This window comes from Carcharhinus amblyrhynchos, chromosome 20 (genome assembly GCF_965287045.1).
Source record: "Carcharhinus amblyrhynchos chromosome 20, sCarAmb.v2.hapA, whole genome shotgun sequence".
In the NCBI taxonomy this organism is placed as follows: Eukaryota; Metazoa; Chordata; class Chondrichthyes; order Carcharhiniformes; family Carcharhinidae; genus Carcharhinus; species Carcharhinus amblyrhynchos.
In genome coordinates, this window is record NC_137343.1 from 14,737,405 (window position 1) to 14,759,886 (window position 22,482).

At 42.3% G+C, this 22,482-nt stretch overlaps 1 protein-coding gene across 2 annotated transcripts in view; it reads left to right on the forward strand.

Annotated features, from left to right (window-relative positions):
• Positions 1 to 22,482, forward strand: part of coro1cb (coronin, actin binding protein, 1Cb) — a 207,604-nt gene that overhangs the window by 170,433 nt on the left and 14,689 nt on the right. For both annotated transcript variants that reach the window (XM_080208128.1, XM_080208129.1), the window contains exons 5-7: positions 5,268 to 5,449; positions 7,169 to 7,288; positions 11,929 to 12,033. In XM_080208128.1, the coding sequence (XP_080064254.1) occupies positions 5,268 to 5,449; positions 7,169 to 7,288; positions 11,929 to 12,033 (407 nt within the window). The remainder of the gene's footprint in view (positions 1 to 5,267; positions 5,450 to 7,168; positions 7,289 to 11,928; positions 12,034 to 22,482) is intronic.

Consider the following 22,482-nt stretch of genomic DNA (forward strand, 5'->3'; position numbering starts at 1 on the left):
CAAGCAGTTTGGATGCCATACATTTGTTGTTCTTGTTATTTGTATTTGTATTTTTATTTCCATTTACATCAACCTGTTTCGACCACAAAGAGTCTGAACTTTTGCTGCCCCCTCCCCCCTCCGTTATTCCTGAAAAACCACCAGTCCGTCTACGATTACTCTGCCTGCGACCAGTGCAAATGGTCTTTCCTGTAAGCAAGCCCTTAACTTCCTCTGAACCATACCATGACCTCATGCACAAAGTATCTGATAATGTACTGTTCCCAGGTTGAACAATAAATCCCTTATGCTGCTGATTAACTGCCCCATAATTCTGGTCTCTCCAACTGACAAATAGCACTGACACTCCATATAACCTTGAGCCACAAAGTACATGTTGGGTTTATTAGGTGATCAAATTAAACAAAAATGAGAACAAAAACACTAGATTTCAGTAGATTATAATAATTACTCCTTGATTTTTTTTTTGTCAGTACATAGAAGCTGTAGTCAGCCATTCAATCCTTTGAGCATGTTCTGCTGCCATTCAATTCATTCTTTGCTGGTCTGTCACTTAACACCATCCACCTGCCTTAATTCACTAACCCTTAACACCCCTGCCTAGCAAAATCTTATCAATGTTGGTTTCTAAATTTTTAGCTGATCCCACCCTCCTCCCCAAATCAGAGCAGCTGTTTTTGGGTAGGAGGGGGTGGGGGAGACGTTTGAGTGGTCCAGATTTCCCACTACCTTTTGCCTGAGATCCTCCCCCGGGTGCTTTGGCTGTAATTTGAAGGTAGAGACAGGGTGATCCTCGTTCTGGACTCTCCATGCAAAAATAGCTGCATTCTCTGTGCCCCACCAAATCCTTTCATCAAAAACATCACCTATACTCGAGAGAATACAAGACTGACTTGCTGTCATCAATGAACCTTTTCAGATGAGGTGGCATTCTGATGAATAATGTGCTTCCCCCATTTTCAAGACCAGTTTGTCAGGTGCGGTACCCAGAACTGAATGCAGTATTCCAGATTGAGCCTAACCAAAGCTCTGTACAGGTGTAACTTGTAATCTGGCTTCAGATATATTTTTAAAATTCTATTCACCTTTTTAATTTGATTTGTACCTATCCACTAGCTCCTAATGATCTCAGTATTTGGATATTTAAATCTTTATGATTATAAGCATCTCCTAGCTTGTACCATTTGGAAAATATTCTCATCCAACTTTCATGGGACAAAGTGACCACACATTTTCCCACATTGACTTCCCGTCTGTCTCTCAATTTTGCCATTCAATTAATCTATCAATGGTTCTTTGCAATTTCCTGCTCCTCTCTTTAATGTTGCCTCTAACTCAGTGCCGTCAGAAAACATGAGGTGAACAGACCTCTTCCTTCATCCAAGTATTTATAACTAGTCAAAAACTGAAGCCCCAGAACAGGTCATTGTGGACATTGCCAATCACATTCTGCCAATTTGAGAATATAGCTATTGTGCCTAACCTGTGCCTCCCAACCAATTCCCTGTCTAAGCCAACACCCTACGGGTGGCTCAGTAGTTAGCGCTGCTGTCTCTCAGAACCAGGGACTTGGGTTCAATTCCGGCCTCCTATCAATGCATGTTCTCCCTATGTCTGTGTGGGTTTCCTCTGGATGCTCCAGTTTCCACCCACACTCCCAAGATGTGCAGACATATTGGATTGGCCGTGCTAAATTGCCCCTTAGTGTTAGGGGGATTAGGGTAAATACATGGGTTACAGGGATAAGGCCTGAGAGAAGTTGTTGTCGGTGGAGGCTCGATGAACTGAATGGCTTCCTTCTGCACTACAGGGATTCTATGATGTTGCCTCCAATTTGATGCATTTTTGTTTTTAACAATGCCTTATCTAGAACTTCATTGAATGCCACCTGAAGTCGATCTAAATAACCTCCATAGAAACTTCCTTAACTGCTAAATTTGTTAACTCTTCAAAAGGTTCATTAAAGAAGGACCTGCCTATTACAAATCCAGACAAGTCCCCCCATATCAGCTTACGTTTGTCCAAATGCTTAATCACACTGTCTCTAAGAACAAGATTCTAATAACTTCCTCCAACAAACTTTAGAATTGATAGATTTTTAATTTCCTAATTTATCTTTAATTCAAACGCATTTCAATAATGAGAAATTTCTCTGAATACCATGTGGCTCTTAACTGGAATGCTCTTCCACAAAGTTTACATGTAAACTGGTTATCCGCAAAATCCTTTACTCTGCCCTATCCTGCCATAGCCTGAACTATCAAAGTGAACAATACAGAAAGCTTAATCCTTTTTCGTCCTCAGCCATTTCCTTTAGGTAAGTCGTGGTAATCATTTAATAAGTTTTATTGCAAACCAGTCAAACAAAATGACAGCTAACCAGCTGCCAGATTTCCCAGACAAGGTGAATAAATAGAAGCAGGAGTCTTTACAGAATGAGAATGTTGAATCAAATAGCAGAACACTTGAATACTTTGGTTCCTCGCAAACATACATGTGGCTTTGACCAAATCAAGCCCAGTGACTTTTTTAAAAAAGTAAATAATTATATTTACGTGTTTTTCTTAAAAAGAAACTTTAAAAACCAAAACAAAAAGCAGTAAATTATAGACAAATTACTTTATTTTTATTGTGTTCCAGTTTACAATTTTTCAAAGTATATCTTCAGCCAGCTTCTCCTCTAAAACTGACTTTAACCAGTAACGATATGATTTTGGTGAGAGTTTAACACATTCATTAAAAGCTGTGCATGTGAATATAACTCTGGTTGGCTGAATCCAACTCACGATCTACTTCCTCCATTGTTATGTTTGAAACTGTCTCACTCAATTGGCTAACATGAAGTAGAACCAAATCACATTTGGGCAGATAGACAATACACACGTAACATTGTTTTAAGTGGAAAACAGCTTTTTAATAAAAGCAGACAAATGACCCTGCAAAGTGCCAATTAAGTAAAAAGTCTGACAACACCAGGTTTTAGTCCAACCAATTTATTTGATAGTAAACTCACAAGCTTTCGAGGGGACTGCCTCTTCGTCAGGTGAATGGAAAGTTCTGGCCTCGGACAGAGCATATAAAGCACAGACAGTTTAGAGATTACTGATTAGAATGCGAATCTTTACACCTAACCGCCACAGTGAAAAACCGCACCGATCTCCTCAGAAGACAAACACGGGACATGGTGTCCAGTACTTCACCGGAGCGGAGAAGCTACGACATCTTCTCCGGAGTCTTCAACATATCATTGATGAAGATGAACATCTCGCCAGGGCCATCCCCACACCCCCACTTCTTGCCTTCAGACAACCACACAACCTCAAACAGACCCATTGTTCGCAGCAAACTACCCAGTCTTCAGGAGAACAGTGACCACAACACCACACAACCTTGCCACAGCAACCTCTGCAAGACATGCCGGATCATCGACACGGATACCATCATCACACGTGAGAATACCATCCACCAGGTACACGGTAAATACTCTTGCAACTCGGCCAACATTGTCTACCTGATACGTTGCAAGAAAGGATGTCCCGAAGCATGGTACATTGGGGAGACCATGCAGACGCTATGACAACGGATGAATGAACATCGCTTGACAATCACCAGGCAAGACTGTTCCCTTCCTGTTGGCGAACACTTCAGTGGTCACGGGCACTCAGCCTCTGACCTTCGGGTAAGCGTTCTCCAAGGCGGCCTTCAGCGACTCTGCGCTGTCGTGTGTCGTGAGCAGAGACTGATAGCCAAGTTCCACACACATGAGGATGGTCTCAACAGGGACCTTGGGTTCATGTCGCACTATCTGTAACCCCTGTGACTTGCCTGGGTTTGCAAAGCCTCACTCACTGTGCTGTCTGGAGACAATACACATCTCTTTAACCTGTGATCAGTGCTCCTTCCACACACATTGTCGGCCACTTTAGGACTTGAACAGCAGGTTAGGTGTAAAGATTCGCATTCTAATCAGTAATCTCTAAACTGTGCTTTATATGCTCTGTCCGAGGCCAGAACTCTTCATTCACCTGACGAAGAGGCAGTCCCCTCGAAAGCTTGTGAGTTTACTATCAAATAAATCGGTTGGACTAAAACCTGGTGTTGTCAGACTTTTTACTGTGTTTACCCCAGTCCAACGCTGGCACATCCACATCAGTGCCAATTAATCCAGGGATACTTATTTATTTATATAGTTTTCTGTGGCTATGATTCATCTTTCATTCTCTCACCGTGCAGTGTAAATATCTCCCACTTTCTATGCCTTCTAGCTTTGACTCAACATCAGCTCTTTTCTCTCCTTACAGATGCTGCCAGACCTGCTGAGATTTTCCAGCATTTACTCTTTTGGATACCTATTTATGTTACTACTTAGGGGAGTAGGTAGAATCTGATGTTTGTTCTACTGCAATTAGAATTTGTTACATTTACAGAATGAACGTCAATCCTCCACCCTTTCAGTGTTTGGAAAGAATCATCAAAACTTTCAACACTTGTTACTTGTACAACATAATATTTAATGCTCCTATCATTATAAATCACTTGCCATGGGCAATTTGCTTTTGATTGGAGATTTGCATCACTCTTTTAAAAATCATATCAGTGAGCCCTTCCTGTCTCCTTCGTGTTTTGTCACATTTAATTTTTACAACCATCAGAGCTACCTACATAACATGGTCACCCTGTTGTTATATTCTTCAGCCAAAGTGGAATTGTAGAACCTCAGTTTGGAACTGCCCAACACCTCAAGCTGCATTTCAAACAGAGTTCTGCACTCCAATTGTCTCCACTGCCCTACTTATTTCATGGTTCCTGCTTCTTTCTAAATGTCAAATTAAAAATCAGTACAGAATGTATGACTTTAAAATGGGATCTAGATGATAGCTGTTCATCCTGGTCCAGTTATCCTGCTTTACCTCAAATCTGTACTCCGTCAGGATTGACTAATTTGTGTATCAAACCTTTGATTCAAGTGATTTTGTTGCAAATGGTGTGAAAATGCAACATGAATGCATTTCAGCTCTAGTTCTGCACATATTCAGTTAATGGAAATAAGCCTGACACTAAAATTCTTGCTCAGCTTTGAAAAGTGCTCAATTTGTGTTTAAGTTATTTATGTTCTGAAACTGGATTTGGGGGTGATCTGACTCGCACTGGTACTTACCTGTACATACTCAGCATTTTAAGTGCTTTGGGACATCTCGAGATCATGAAAGGTACCATGTCATTCAAGTTTTTTTTAATTCATTGGATCTGTGTCTTTTACCGTTCAGGGTGTGACAATGCAATCATCATCTGGAATGTGGGAACAAGTCAGGCCATAATAACACTCTATGACATGCACCCAGATATGATCTATAGCACATCTTGGAACTATAACGGCAGTCTGATCTGCACGACGTGCAAGGACAAGAAGTTGAGAGTGATTGATCCACGGAAAGAGGAGATTATTGCTGTGAGTGCTTTCTTTAGTCCATTAGTAAAAGTCCCATGAGGAGCATTACTTGAGACAACTGAAATTGAATCTGATGTAAGCAATAGCTAAACATCTATAGCAAGAAGTACATTAAATTCAACTGCAACTCTTAGTGAATAGAGAATAATAAGGATTTTATGGCCAATTAATGCAGGGTATTAACAAGAGTAAGAAATATGAAATTCCAACCATGTATACCATTGCCCAGACCACTTACTTCCAGCCCTGTGGCATCATCTAACTGTGCTCTACCTCAACTTACCGGTTGCTGAAACTCTCATGCATCCCTTTTTATTTCTTGATTTGACTATCCCAACAAAATCCTGGCCTGAATCTCAACTTCTACCCTGCAAAAACTGAAGCCCATCCAAAACCCTGCTGTCAGTGTCCGAATTCGCACCAAATTCCATTCATCCCTTGCCTTTGCTTACCAACCTACATTGGCTCCAATTGGGCAGTGTGTCAAATTTTAAAATTCTCATCCTTGTTTTTAAATTATTTCCTAACCTGGCCATTCCCTGCCTCTGTAACCTCTTCCAGTCCAATATTAAAGTGTGTCAGATGGGTGTTTTAAATATCTGAAGATTAGAAGATCAATGGTAAACTGACAGAAATAAGGAGAATTCATAACTTTGTAGTCATGATTTTGAGAATCTGTAATTTTGAGTGTGCTTAATATATGGCATGAGCTTTGATTTCAATGTAATACTGTAAGAAGGAGAGAGGACATTACAGGTTGGAATATTTTAAATGAAATCTCTGGGACCATTGTGTGTGGCATGGCTTCAGTAAAAACCAAGGTAACAATCAGGGAAAAGCACTTGGAGGTTTTTGCATAAAGAAATGGTTACCAATCAGAGAATCTTCTTGTAAGCAGCCTAGGAGTGTGAAGTGCTTGAAGAATGTGACATTAGTGGTCAAGATGGATAGCTGTGGGCTTTGAGTTACAAATCTTTAGCGTGAGGAAAAAGTCAGATTGTGAAGCCTGCTTTGGTGGGGCGACACGGTAGCACATTGATTAGCACTGCTGCCTCCCAGCTCTAGAGACCCAATCGATTCCCAGTTTGGGTCCCTGTCTGTGCAGAGTTTGCACATAGTTCTCCCCGTGTCCTCTGGGTGTCCCAGTTTCCTCCCACAGTCCGAAAGGCGTGCTGGTTAGGTGCACTGACCATGCTAAATTCTCCTTCAGTCTACCCGACTAGGCGCCAGAGTAGGGCAACTTGGGGATTTTCACAGTAAGTGTAAATCAACTTGTGACTAATACATAAACTTTTACTTTTAATGGAGAGGATGTGGGAGTGCCATTTGAGGTTAGAGAAGATGAGCCAAGAACATTGAAATCAATTGAAAGACTCTTCAAAAATAAGAGCCATGAATAAATGTGCAATTGTGTGAAGATAATTGGAGAAGGGAATGGGGAAGGAGATAATTGTCTCCATCTGCAACCACTCTATACAGACTGGCACAAAGATGCCCCTGGTTAGGTGAGCGAGCAGATGTAGCCACAAGAGAAATCATGCCTATTGATTACACTTTTGGAAACCAGAAGCCACTAACAGATTTATGTTCCATTTATAAGAACACAGAATATGAATTTAAAATATGTAGGATGCAGAAAGGAATTCTTTGCTGTTTTTCACTTGAATGAAAAGTTCTGTTTTTAACACTCTTCCTTTCCTTAATACTGACTGAATGCAGGAGAAGGATAAAGCTCACGAGGGAGTAAGGCCCATGAGAGCAGTATTCTTGACGAATGGCAATATTTTCACCACCGGCTTCAGTCGCATGAGCGAACGACAGCTTGCACTGTGGAATCCGGTGAGTTTGGGCATCAAACACCATTTAGGTTGAGGAAGGGGATGAAGAGAGGCATCCATTTCTTCTTTGTAAAGATTTTCTGATTTGCTTTTTGGTTAAGTTCTGCTGCATGCTACTTGAGTGGATGTTGTAGCAGAATAAAATGATACTGGGCTGCATGTGACATTGGGTGGCACAGCAGTTAGCACTGCTGCCTCACAGCGCCAATGACCTGGGTTCAATTCAGGTCTGTGTGGAGTTTGCAAGTTCTCCCCTTGTCTGCATGCATTTCCTCCAGATGCTCCGGTTTCCTCCCACAATCCAAAGATGCGCATATTAGGTTGATTGGCCAAGTGAAATTGACCTTTAGTGTCAGGGGGATTTTCAGGATAAATGGGTGAGGATAGGGCCTGGATAGGATGGTTGTTGGTTCAGACTTGATGAATCGAATTCCCCCTTCTGCACTGTAGGGATTCTGATTGTTTGGCAAACAGAGAACGATTGCTGAACATCTTCTCCCTCAAATTCACAACCCCATTAACAATGTGCAATCTAAACCCATGAACCAGAAAATCGGGGCTTCGTGTATTTGATTGGCATCCGTGTTAATGTGACAAGCTGCAGTGCAGTGTGCCTTAGTAGCTAGTTGCCTCCAACTGGACATGGTTGTCTCGGAACCTCGGGTAATAGGAGTTATACTGCTGCAACTTGGATGGTTTGATACTTCTAGACAAATTAAGAGAAATGCTTGTTCGTCAGATTACCCTCATTACATTGAAATTGAGTTGACTTATTTCATAATGTCTGGTTTTAAAACATTTTTAGTTAAAATAACCTAAACCGAAGCATTGAGGTTGAACCACTTGGTCAAATTAGATCACTTTAGTGATGTCATTGATATATCGCAGTAACTGTTGTCTTTAATAGTAGCTAAAAAAATCTTAATCAGTCTATTGTTGCCTAAACTGGGAAAAGAAGAACCCCCACTCCCTCCGCCCACAGGTGATAGTTCTGTTTAAAAGCTGAATTTTAATTTTGATTTGTAATTAATTTCTAAATCCTTATCACGTTATCTGATCTAGTCTACTTCATGCATGTGACAGCCAATAGTGGACAACATGCAGAGAGAATGTTTCATTCAAGACTGTACAGTAAACAAGTGTCGTTGATTCAGTGTTTGAGCAATTGTTTGACCAAGAAATGTATTTCTGTTTGCAACGTACTTTCCAACCAAGACTGGACAGTTGTGGGGGCACCAGGTCACAGTGCAATATTTGGTCTGAGCATTATAAAGTTGACAAGCTGGGGCTATTTCCCTTAGAACAGAGAAGGTTAAGTGTGCAATAGTGTTAGAACATAGAACACTACAGCACAAACAGGCCCTTCGGCCCACAGGTTGATGGAGTAAGTAAGGAGAGGCATTATGAAACTGTTTTAACACAGCACATCATGATCTACAAGGTGGATGGATGGAAGTAGGTTCAGTAAGTGACATTCAGAAGAGAATTGGATCAGTATTTGAAGGGAGGGAGTTTACGTGACTATTGGGGAATGAGCAAGAGAGTGCGCTCCACCAAAGAGCCACCTAGGGACCATGGGTCAAATTACAGTATCATTGTATGACTGTCATTCACACGGACTTTGCTCATTGAGCATTGTTCTGGAGCTTTCAGTTGAAGCTGAATTCCTGCATGAGCTGTCTGAATTTGCACTCTGATAGCCTCCGGTGCACCAAATCATTCGATAGCATTGCAAATTTAGATATAAACCGTAGATTTGTTTTACCCCTATCTTGCGGAGCCTCCATCTGGCTGATTAGGGAATTGGAGCTTCTTTTGTTACTCCGATTTGAAAGTGAGGGGTCGGAACTCCCAGCATCTTGCTTCACCAAATGGTGGGACTTGAATTTCCATCTAAGTTGCCCCCATGTGCCCTGGACCTTGGTAAAACGGTGTCAGGCAGCAAATAGATCCATCGTTGTTAATGATGGCAGTGACTCTGGAAAGGGATATCGACCACTTTCTGGGAAAAGTTTCAGAGGAGGTATTGGGAAGAGATCTCTTTTCCAGAGTTAAACAGCCCCAAAGATTCCTTTAGCCAAGTATTCACATCTCATTTGTGTAGTCAGGAAGGTGCTGCTTTTAAGGGATTTGATGAGTTATTTAATTTAATTGACTTCATGTTCATGGAGTTTTGCAGGAATTATGGCTTAAAGCTGTATCCTACTTTTGAAAATTGGCATCATGCAGGGTAAATGATGCCACTCATGGGCAAATGCAGTGCCAACAGTCATTCATGGTGGAGTACTGTGATAGGAATGTTCCAGGTATTGTTACATGCTCTGAACTATTTAAAGTCAGTCTGCCTGACTCAATCAGTGGGTGTTACCATTTACCGTCCATGCTTGCGATCATCCAAGTCGCATTTACCCTCATTGTTCCCATGTCCCCTTTCTTCCATCCATCTGTCCAATCTAATCTCTAACAGTAACATTTCCCTCTGGTTGGACAATCTTTGAAAGGTGGTATCTGGAATGCAATGACCATTTTGTGTTCTAAACCTTTCACCTTAGGTGATGCACATCATAATTTTGCTTTAAGGTAAAGGCCTAAATTTAAAACGCAGTGCCACGGTTCAGTGGTAGCATTATCAATTACTGAGTTAAAGGTTCCACTTGAACTTAAAATCTAGATGGACAGTACAGTGCAGTGATGAGAGTGATGGAAGTGATGTTGAACACTTTCTGTGTGTCTTTTTTGTAGACATGAAAGATCCCAAAGCAGAATTCAAAGAGTGTTCTCACAATGCAGGAAAAAAGCTTGTATGTGGCACTGATGCACCTTTTAACAGTTTTTCCACAAATCCTGTTTGCATGGGTTGGTAGAGTTTTTGAATCACGGTAGCCTTATCCGACACTCTTAAATATCTTGCATATTGCACGTACAGTTTGTAACTTTTAAACTGGCCATTACCCATCCTGTTTCATATAATTGTTGCCAAAAGTACAGTGGGTGGCATTCGCTCTTTGTTCAGAGGTTTAAATTAATTCCTTGTGAATTAATACTGATTGTGTGTTTATTCCTATTACCAAAATTTAATCCAAGTTCTTTCTGATGCATTTTGCCACACACCAAAATATTGCCCACAACAACCACTCATTGTTGGATTTACTTCATAGTCAACATCTGCCTCACTCCCAGCAGTACAGCCAGCCTGCTCAATTGCAGATTACATCTTAAAGTGGCTATAGGCTCAGTTCTTTATCTTCCCTGGTTGCCTTGTACCTTACGATTGATTTGTGCGCCATTTGACACTCCAGTCTCCACTATCGTTTGTTCATGGTCATCCCTATGGCAGTTCTCCTTTATGTCCCTGTTTCTATCTGTCTCTGTCATATTTGATGCATTTCAAATGGTATCTCTTTGAATGCCTAAATGCTATCTTTGAATGTCTGTATGCTATCCCTATTTAATGCCCCCATCTTATTCATCATCTACAAATCTTTCTTTGGACATCATAAGCACAGGGTCATCTTCTATATTGTCACTTATTGCTCTCTCATGTAACTCTGATTTTGGCAATGTTGTGACTTAAAGGGTTCAATCGAGGCCAGGTTATACAGTCTAGACTTGTATGCCCATGGTATAGAGGATTAAGGGGTGATCTGATTGAAGAAGTTGAAAAGATAGGTGGAAGTTACTTGCTCTGATGGGGGGAGTCCAGCACAAAGGGACATAACTTTAAAATGAGAGCTAGGCTGTTAATAGGTAAAGTTAGGAAGCACTTCTTCATGCAAAGGGCAGTTTGGAACTTTTCCCCCAAAAACTGTTAATGCTGGAGTCTTTTAAAATGGCGATTTTTGTCAGGTTAAGGGACTTGGAACCATGGTCGGTAAAATGGAATTAAGATACAGATCGGTCATGAATGTAATTGAATGGCAGAGCATGCTCAAGGGGCTGAATGGCCAACATTCTTGTTGTACTATTTGTGGATGATTGTAACAATGTTCAGCATCATTCACAACTCAGGTGCTGAAGTAGTCTGTATCCATATGCACAAGACCTGGGCAGTATTCAGGCTTGGGCTGATAGCTGCACCAAACCAGTGCCAGGCAATGATCATCTCCAATAAGAAATAATCCAACCATCTCACTTTGACACTCAATGATATTACCATCGCTGAATTCCCCATCATCAACATCCTGGGGGTTGCCACTGAACAGCAATTGTACCAGCCAGATAAATCCTGTGGCTACAAAAGCAGATTAGATGTTGGGAATTCTGCATCTCACATCCCATCTTCTGACTGCCCAAAGTCTGTCCACCATAAGTCTCAAGTCAGAGTGTGATTCAAGAAGGCAGCCCAAAACCACTTTCTCATGAGCAATTGGAGATGGGGAATAAATGCTAGACTTGCCAATGAAACCTCCGTCCATGAACAATTACATTAAAAAAACTGTGTATGTCTGATATCTTGTCATGGACCAATCCAAACTACTTACATCTACAAATTGTCAAAGCTAAAGCTATTCTGCCTGTATTTAGTGCCAGATGCTGTCTGATTATGATGCTCTGGGAATATCTAGTAGCAAAGAAGTTAACAATTTGCAATTTTTTTTGTGTGTTTGCAGAGTTTTTACTGTTTCTGGATTCTTTTTCTAGGAAAACATGGATGAACCCATGGCTCTGCATGAAATGGATACCAGCAATGGAGTGCTTTTACCATTCTATGATGCAGACACAAATATAGTTTACTTGTGCGGAAAGGTAAGAGCTTCAATCTTGGATATACCATGGGGTTAGGGTCATATTGACCCAAGTGGTTAACAGCTAGAAAACAGCAAGTGGAGCCTACGTAGTTGGAGGATTGGAGACGAGGTGTCTATACTGCTTGCAAAAGATGCAGCCCAGAGCATTGTTTTGTTTTGGGAGTTAAAAGTACAATTAATTTAAAAGTGTTCAGTGAGCTCTGGGAGGCTCCATTGCCATGGAGATGGTTGGAGCTTAATAAGGTTTCAGGATTTCAGCTTCTGTTAGCTTTGGGGAAGTGTTTTGCAGCAGGCAGAAACGTTGCTGCTCTTAGCCTCCAGGCAGCAAAGATGTGGCTTTTAGCTGACTTTGCAGTTGTGGCTCAGAACTCTCAGGTGCTGTTTGAGAGCTCTGCAGGTAAGGCTCAGGAGAAGCCCTGGGGAGCTGAGAAAGTGGCAGTAGATCATTGGCTCTGTGCTGGAAAGCGTTACTGCTCAGAAGCAGCCCTGGCGTGACTGGGAAGAATAAGGTTTGGTTAAATCCAGGGGTCTTGCCAAGCCTGTGATGCTAGATGGCTATTAAAGAGCTAAAATTATGCCAGTAAGTAGAAGCTGGTATAAAACTAACTGGATCTTGCCTAAACTTGGAGATCTGGTCTAGAATAACAGTTACTCCATATGGTTCACTCTTCGGTATTTTGATGCTGTGAATACAATATTTAAAGATATCTCCAGCATTAATTTATTATGAAATTTCTTCCTTTTGAGCGATAAATGTGTTAATCCATCATTTCAACAGATGTCTAAATCATAGCACTGTCTTTCTACAACTGCTTTCCCGATGCAGTAGAATTTCTTTGTATGTACCTGCCTTCCCAGTTAAAGCAGTGGCTTCCTGTTTCCAGAACCGAGTCTGTGATCAGCGCTAAATGTAGACAACTGCTGAGAACCCCGATTAACTGCACTAGACATGGCTTTAAAAGAAAACTCAACTTTTGTAAATGTGATACCAGAAACTGAACTGACTCACCATATAAATACAGTGCTACAAGAGCATGTCAGAGGCTAGGTACACTGTGGCGAGTAATCCACTTCCTGATTCCCCAAAGCCAGTCCACCATCCACATGGTACAAATTTTAGTTTATTTATTATTGTCACTAGTATTACATAAAAACTGCAAATAACTTACTGTGAAAGTCCCCGAGTCTGGCGCCTGTTCGGGTGTACTGAGGAAGAACTGATGCACCTAACCAGCATGTCTTTTGGACTGTGGGAGGAAACCAGAGCACCCAGAGGAAACCCCATGCTGACATAGGGAGAATGTACAAACTCCGCACAGTGGTCCAAGGTGGGAATCTAACACAGGTCTCTGGTGCTGTGAGGCAGCAGTACTAACAATTGCACCATCGTGCCACCCCTGGAGTGTGGTGGAGTGGAGTCAGGAGTGTAATGGGTGCAACTCCAACAGCACTCAAGAAGCTTGACATCGTCCAGGACAAAGCAGCTTACTTGATTGGCACCATACCCACAAACCAATGCTTAATAGCAGCAGTGTGTGCTATCTACAAGATGCACTGCAGCAATTCACCAAAGTTCCTCAGCCAAACACAAACCACTTCCATCCAGAAAGACAAGGGCAGTGGATAAAAGGGCACACCACTACCTGCAAGTTCCCCTCCAAGCCATTCATCATCCTGACTTAGAAAAATGTTACCACTCCTTTACAGTTGCTGGGTAAAAATCTTGAAATTCCTTTCCATGAGTCAACCCGCAGCACATGGACTGCAGTGCTTCAAGAAGGCAGCTCACCACCACCATCTTGAGGGCAACCAGGGATGGGCAATAAATGCTGACCAGCCAGTGACACGCGTGTCCCATAAAAAATCCGAAAGGTTGAATTCTATCTGGTCTCGCCTGATAGCAGAGATACTCCACAAAACTGGAAGTGGTGAGGTTGGAAATGAAAGGAGAGAGGAGGAGAGGTTGCCAGGTCAGTGTTAACAGTGTCAGCTCTTGTTAACACAGCCCTTCTAAAATGGGACATTGGGCCATTTCAGAGTCTCATTGTCAGTCCATTTGTAAACTATATGAAACGTGGATTTTTCAGCAAGGCAAATGGTAAGTTTTTCACTCTCAATCACAAGAATTATTTAAGGAAATGGTGCATGGGCCTCTGCCAGTGCTGTTGATAACCAATGAGAAATATGAGTGACCCATCAAAGGCACTGCCTCTAATTAATTGCCATGTATCTGACCATTAACTCTTGCTTTGTTCCTCACATATCGCATCCTTATTTGTCCTGAATATTTAGTAATAGAATCAAGTCTTCCCAACCCTTCCACAGGAGCAGGGAGGAGGAAACTGAGTTTCAGACGAATTTTGTGAAATGGATTTTAACTGTGAGATTGAGATATGTAGGACTGGACCTCTTGGCCAGCATCCCACAATCAGGAAGGACCCAAAAACCAGCTGCATTTGAAGCTGGTGTCCTTTTTATTTATTTATTATAATTTATGTATCATGACCACACGCTAGGCCAAGGACCCGAAATCTGTAAAATCCTCAAATCTGCCACACATCTGGCCTCAAGCTTGCCAGCTACAGGGCCCAATATTTGTTCACTGTGCCTCCACTAATTGGTTTCTTTGTCCTAATGTAATTTGAGTTTGTTTACTTGGTTTGACCCGAAAGACCCCTCCCCCCTCCCCCCAGCAATGAAGCTTGTTAAATACCACATTGTGTGCAGCATATTGAGCCTCCAGCAGGTGTCACTGCTGAGCTGTTTGGCTTTGCTGCACTTTTAACCGCCTGGAGTTCAGCGTTGCTGCCCTTGTGTAGAAATAGTCAAATGTGAAAGAATCTGTTTTATGACTCTCCAGTCCACACTTAACTGTAGTTTATCGGGACGTGCACAGTATGACTGGTTCTCCAGAAACTGAATCGCCTGGGTTAGAAATTCTGTGAACTTCAGGATTTATAAATAGACAGTGAGCTGATTCCCGAACTGTAGCCAGCTTTATTCAAGCGAGTGACAGGGATGGCATTTGGTATTAATAATACTCGCTAATGAAAGTGCATCCATCATTAAAATGATCTCCTACCTGCCCTGACCCTACAATTCAAACAGCTGTCTGTATGTCATCCAATTGGATTAGCCTATGTTGAATCTTTATCCAAAGACTTTAGGTTGGGATCAGCCTTGCTGCTCTCTGTGCAATCCAAATGTATAAAAGACAGAATCCTTAAAGGCACAATCTGTGCCATTTATTGATTCACCCATGTACTGTGTACAGTTTTGGTCGTCTTACTTGAGAAAGGATATACTGGCACTGGAGGGGTGCAGAGATGATTCGCTAGGTTGATTCCGGAGTTGAGGGTTGGCTTTGAGGAGAGACTGAGCAGACTGGGGCTTTACTCACTGAAATTCAGAAGAATGAGGGGAGATCTTATAGAAACACACAAAATTATGAAGGGAATAGATAAGACAGAAGCAGGGAAGTTGTTTCCACTGGCAGATGAAACTAAAACTAGGGGGCATGCCTCAAAATGGGGGGGGAGCAGATTTAGGGCTGAGGTGAGGAGGAAATCTTCTCCCAAGGGGTTGTGAACCTTTGGAATTCCCTGCCCAGTGAAGCAGTTGAGGCTACCTCATTGAATGTTTTTAAGACAAGCTTAGATAAATTTTTGAACAGTAAAGGAATTAAGAATTATGGTTAGCGGGCGGGTAAGTGGAGCTGAGTCCGCGAAAAGATCAGTCATGCTCTTATTGAATGGTGGAGCAGGCTCGAGGGCCAAATGACCTACTCCTGCTCCTAATTCTTATATTCCTACGTGAAGCTGCCTTGAAAAGTGGCATGAAGTAGTGTGGGGGTTGGGGAGGAAGCTGAATGGTTTAGTTTGATGATTTACCTTTTTCATTTTTCTGGCCTCTAATTTTTCTTGACTTTTCCAGCAATCTTGCATTGAAAACAAAAAGATTCCTAAAAAAAAAGAATTATCCCTTTAAAATTGAGAAATGCTGAAATGCTTCCATGAATGATTTAAGTTCTTCAAGACAAAACTTTGCTGCAATTTGAATGATGACGTTTGCACTTGTTTTCTGCCACTTAATTCCTCATTTTGCCCCATAGTCTGGGTGGACCCTACAGCTTCTGATCCTAAAGGTATCTGAATTTGAGATGGTTCACTGTCTCAATGGTAGCTGCAATAATCTCAACCAGCAGTAATGAAACCATCATTTTAAAACACTGAGTACAGTGAGTTTTCCCAATGACTAGATAACGTGAGAGAGTCAGGATGAACATTGCCAATTAGTCAATTTCATCCTGCGCAGTGGGAAAAAATGGGGATATAAGAGCAATGGTCCGAACAGTATTCCCCTTCAGGATGAGTGGTAATGGATACCCTGAAATTAACCACTATCTCAGGAGACGGGGAATGGAGCAAAACTCCTTGTGACAGTTCCATAATTCCTACTTCTAGGGGTGTATCTGTCTGGGACCACTTGTCTGTCTGATGGGGGTAAGGGAGGCTATGTTTGTGTGTCTGGAGGGAGGGATGGTGGCGGTGCTTGTTTGGGAGGGTATCAGGGAGGGGAATGGGCAGGCATGTGTCTGTAGAAATGAAGAAAATTAAGATTTACTTGGAGTCAGAATCTTCTAAAAAGTTGGAGACTTGATAATCATTTCACCCCAAGCACCATGTTTTAATTGTGGGGAAATCCTCTTTTAAATAAAAAATTTCAATTTGTCTGATTTTTAATATGGTGACAGAAAGAGGACTTGACTGCACCTGTGCTATGCAATCCAGGGTAAACCAGGAACATCTGCATAGTTAAAATAACATTCATTCAAGCGCCAGAGATCTGGCTCGTGACCACAGTTTCTCTGGAGAGTTTCCACAGCTCCCCCAGCCATTTCCCAGTGCCATTATCAAGACTTAATTTAGACAGCACTTTGTAAACATTTGAATTTATATGTGCAGCAGTTTTTTTTAATGGTGTATACCTATCGCATCAGGCTAGCATCCATCATTCACTCCATATTATTGTGACCTTTACATTCATTGACAGTCTAATCACTGTCATTGCCTACTGCCTGACCACCAGGAGGCTTGAGTTGGCAACTCAATAATATTGCTTACTTCCTTTCTTGCCATAACACAGTTTACAACTGAATGGGAATGTTCAGAGTAAGTGTAGTGTTCAAAATCCCTTTGTCCTTGCTTTGCTATTGAATTCCAAACTCAAAAGCCCTCATCTTAAAGGAGAATAGAGCTGTTAATATTTTGAGTGGCCATGGCATTCAAATCATGTGGCCTCTAAAGAAAAGACTGCATCTAAACTGTGTCCTTCCTATGTCCAGAACCTTTGTTTTAATATGTGTTGCAGTGCAGGTTGGCTCCACTGGGTGGTGCTGTCTTGCAATTCACTGCTATGTGTGCATGTGTGGAAATCACAGCAAAACAACAGAGGGAAACTCCATCATGTCGCTGTGCTACAACTAGCTACTTGAACAGAGCCATCTACTCTTTTCCTGTTTTACTGTACTGCATCCTTCTATATTCACAGAATCATGTATCACAGGAAACAGCCATTTGGCCCACTGACACTTGCCAGTCCGTATGAAGGAGCCATTCTCCCACTTCCCTCCCTGCTCTTTCTTCAGATCCCTGTCGATTTTTCACTTTCAGTTCAACATCCAGTTCTCTTTTGGAAGTTGCTGTTGAATCTGCTTCTATTACCAGAAATACTCATTTAATTCCAAATGGCCTCTGCCTCAATGCCATTTGTGACCAGGCTAAAACCACTCTTTCCCTGTTTTCTAGTAAGTCATTCTGTGTCGAATCCTCATGCAGTAAATTTGGAGATTGTTCCTCTTGTGCCTATATCCAAATTTTATTTCTAATGATTCGTCAGCAAACTTTGTCATACTATAAACGCAATTCCATTAAAATGCAAGCCCTGCAAGATATTTTCAGTTGAGAAATAAACCCTTTACTCCAAAAATTAAAGCTGAATTCTCATTGTAGGTACGGTTTTCATTGATTTCTTTATGATTCTGTGCTGGAAGATGCACCAATTACCATTGAACATGATTTGGTATCTGTCACCAAGTAGAAATGTAACCTGTATATTTAAATAGAACGACTGGTGGCTAAAGTTAAGATAGTAAAAATAATTGAAGACTTATTTTAGGCATACTGCTTCATTAAAAGTTTGAGGTTTATTTGTTAGTGTCACAAGTAGGCGTACATTAACACTGCGATGAAGTTACTGTGTTCTGAGTGATCCAGAGGAGCAGTGGTGCTTGTACTGAGCCCTGGGAGTATTACTGTATACTTTCTTGGCCAATTTCATATACTGCTTTCCATATCCCTCTGATCACAAGTGCTTCAGTTTTGCTCAGAAGTCCATTATTAAATTATTAAACCCTTCTTAAAAGCCCATTCACGCTGCAAATAATCCAGTCAAGTTCATCAAATGCAACTTTCCTCTAACAAATGTATCCGGGCTTTCTTTTGTTGACCTATATTATTCTAAGTGACGGTTAATTCTGTCTTTGATTATTGTCTCAAAGTTTCCATACCACAAACCTTAGGCTGACTGACTTGTAATTACTGGGTTTATTTTCACCACTCACCCACCCACCTTTAAACCAGGGTTGTAACATTTGAAATCCTTCTGTCCTCTGGCTTCGTTGCAATGTCAAAGTCAGATTGAAAGATTATGACTGGAGCCTCTGCACTTTCCACCCTCCCTTCCCCTCAACAATTTAGGATAAATCCACCTGGAAAGGTGACGTCTTCATTTTGAAACTTATCTCTGTCTCCTTACCACATTTGCTTCATTAGTACCATCCTATTTAGTGAAGACTAGCGCAAAAGAACTAATTTAGTACTTCAGCCGTGCTTTCTGCCTCAACAAGATGATCTCCTTTTGGTCCCTCATTGGCTTCACCTTTCCCCTCACTCTTACTCTTTATATGCTTCTGAAAAATGTTTGACTTCCCTTTTTATGTTATTGATTAATCTTTTCTCCCCTCTTATTTCCTTATTTTTGTGTGCAGCTTGGTTTTCTACTCTACGAAATCGAAACTAATCATAATCCCCTTTCCCTGTTTCCTTTTAATCTTTGTAATTCTAGTCATTGAAGGAGCGCTCGCGCTGGATATTTTTTCTTTCCCCCAAGTGATCATGTCTAGCCTGCGCACAAACCATCTGAAGGCTCCCCCATTACTCTTTACCCTGACAATCTTTGGTTTCCACTCACCTTGGTCAGGTGATACAACAAGAGCAGGAATATAGACCATTCAGCCCCTCGAGCCTGCTTTGCCACTCAACAAGTTCACAGCTGATCTGATGGTCTCCTCAGCTTTGCTTTGCTGCCTGTCCTCTTCATTCTCCCTTTCAGCTTACTGCAACGAGCCACCCTGCCCCCACCCCCAGTTGATTTTGGAGGATTTGCACAGGAGGTTCCATTTGAGCAGGTTTCATGTGAGAGTCATTCTCTACCTGCTGTGGAGCAAAAGCTAAATTTTCAACCTGGTCAAGCTGCTGTGGTGGTTTAAGAACAGTTTCAGTACAGCTTTCCTGGTTTGCAAACTTGGATTGTCCAACCAAGGTGGACAGCCAAAGTGATGCAGTTTATTCACACGAAATTTGCTGATGACACAAAGATTGCCGTGTTTCATTTAACCAGGGACGTGCAAAACAAAAAGACATTTCTTCTTGAGTTATTTGAGGGCAAGATCTAAACTGAGCAAGAAAACATGGACCTTGAAAAAGAGTAGATTGGTTGGACGACATTGGTAACAACCCTCAGGAATCTCCCTTTGCTAGGCTATTTTACTATGCTGCGTGACAGTGCACCTAACAGATACTAAATGGCTGTATATGTAGAAAGATAGTGAACTTGTGAAATCAACATTTGCAGCAGGGCATGTTTGTTTGATAGAGCAGACACAGCACGGTTTCGTTAAGGGGAAGTCATGTCTGATGAATTTATTGGAATTCTGAGGATGTGTCTAGTGCGGTGGATAGAGGAGAACCGGTGGATGTGGTGTTTCTTGATTTTCAGAAGGCGTTTGATAAGGTGCCGCACAAGAGGTTGTTACAGAAGGTTAGGGGGCATGGAGTTGGGGGTAGGGTGTTAGTGTGGATAGGGGATTGGCTGTCAAATAGGAAGCAGAGAGTGGGTGTCAGTGGGTGCTATTCAGATTGGCGGTTGGTGACTAGTGGAGTGCCCCAGGGATCAGTACTGGGGCCTTAGCTATTTACCATTTATATAGATGATCTGGAGGAGGGAACCGAGTGTAAGGTGTCGAAGTTTGCTGATGACACAAAGATTGGTGGAACGGCAAATTGTGCGGAGGGTGTGGAAAGTCTGCAGAAGGATCTAGATAGGCCGGGCGAATGGGTGAGGAACTGGCAAATGGAATTTAATGTTGGCAAGTGTGAGGTTGTCCACTTTGGTAGGAAGGACTACTTACATGGCGAAAAGCTGCAGCATGCTACGGTGCAGAGGGACCTCGGGGTCCTTGTGCATGAGTCGCAAAAACCCAGTCTGCAGGTGCAGCAGGTGGTAAGGAAGGCGAATGGGATGCTGGCCTTCATAGCGAGGGGGATTGAATATAAAAGTAGGGAGGTCTTGCTGCAGCTGTACAGGGCACTGGTGAGACCGCAGCTGGAGTACTGTGTGCAGTTTTGGTTGCCGCACTTACACAAGGATATTTTGGCCTTGGAGGGAGTGCAGAGGAGGTTCACTAGGCTGATACCGGAGTTGAGGGGGTTGAGCTATGAGGAGAGGCTGAATAAACTAGGCTTGTACTCGTTAGAGTTTAGAAGGATGAAGGGAGATCTCATTGAGACATACAAGATGAAGAATGGGATGGATAGGATAGAGGTGGAGAGGCTCTTCCCGCTCAGAAAGGACAGTAGGACTAGGGGGCACAGCCTCAAGATAAGGGGGGGGAAGCAGTTTAGAACAGAGTTGAGGAGGAACTTCTTCACTCAAAGGGTGGTGAATCTCTGGAATTCTCTGCCCGTTGAAGTGGTGGAGGCTGCCCCGCTAAATACATTTAAGACGCGGGTAGATAGGGTTTTGATAGGCAAGGGGATTAAGGGTTATGGGGAGAGGGCGGGAAAATGGAACTGAGCCACTTCAGATCAGCCGTGATCTTATTGAATGGCGGGGCAGGCTCGAGGGGCTAGATGGCCTACTCCTGCTCCTATTTCTTATGTTCTTAAAATTGCCAGCACCCCATAGACTGTCTGGAGGTACGCTTTACTGGAATTAGAACATTCTAACTGCTTCAACCCAGTTGTGATATTTAAGAATATTTAGTGAATACTCAATGATGACGTCTCCCTTCAGCACATTGGTGGAGAGGGCTTTTTGCATTGATGTTACATGCAGCCTGTAGCTGATGATGAGTGATACACTTGGGTTGAGAGAGCAATGTGTACACCCAGCTTGTACTGGGGCTGATTCCCATCTCTATTCCTCATTCTTTTTGAACTTCTGTTTTCAGTGTGATTAATCATGTAATTTCTACATTTTTTTCTTTGTTATAAAAAATCCCCCAACATGGTTTATTTTTAACAACACTTGCTCCATAATCAAATAGTTCAGCCTTGGCTGAGGAATTCACTTAAGGAAAAAAGACATTCCTGATGATAGGGAGCCAACTTTGCAGGACGGAGATTGGTCACAGTGGTCTTTGCAGATCCTGGACGGTGGCACAGTGGTTAGCACTGCTGCCTCTCAGCCCCAGGGACCTGGGGTCGATTCCCGGCTTGGGTCACTGTCTGTGTGGAGTTTGCATGTTCTCCCTGGTGCTCCAGTTTCCTCCCACATTCCAAAAATGTGCAGGTTAGATGATTTGGCTGTCCTAAATTGCCCCTTAGTGTCAGGGGGACAAGCTAGAGTAAATGCATTGGATTATGGTGATAGGACCTGGCTGGGATTGTGATCGGTGTAGACTGGATGGACCAAATGGCCACCTCTTACACTGTAGGATTCTATATTTTTTTAATATCTGGGGAGAAATGGAGGGAGGGAGGGGAGGGACACCTTAATGGAGCAGGGACAGGTGTTGCTGCATAGTCCCCTGTTCATTCATGCAATAAATGAGAGATAGAGAAAGCAAGATTTAGAGGACAAAGACCACAGAGTAAAGAATTATTTCACGCGAATCCAGAGTCCAGAATCAAAATCCAACGACACATTCCATCACAGAGGTTGGCAGTTTCAACTGATGCTGGCTAATTCACTTTTCTAAAAGAGTTGACTTCCATGAAGAGATGGAATCACTGGGAGTGGTGAGTGAGTGGAATCGGCTGCCGTCGGTGGTGGTGGAGGCGAACTCGCTGGGGTCTTTTAAGAGACTTCTGGATGAGTACATGGGATTGAGGGTTATAGATAGGCCTGATAGGTAGGGATATGATCGGTGCAACTTGTGGGCCGA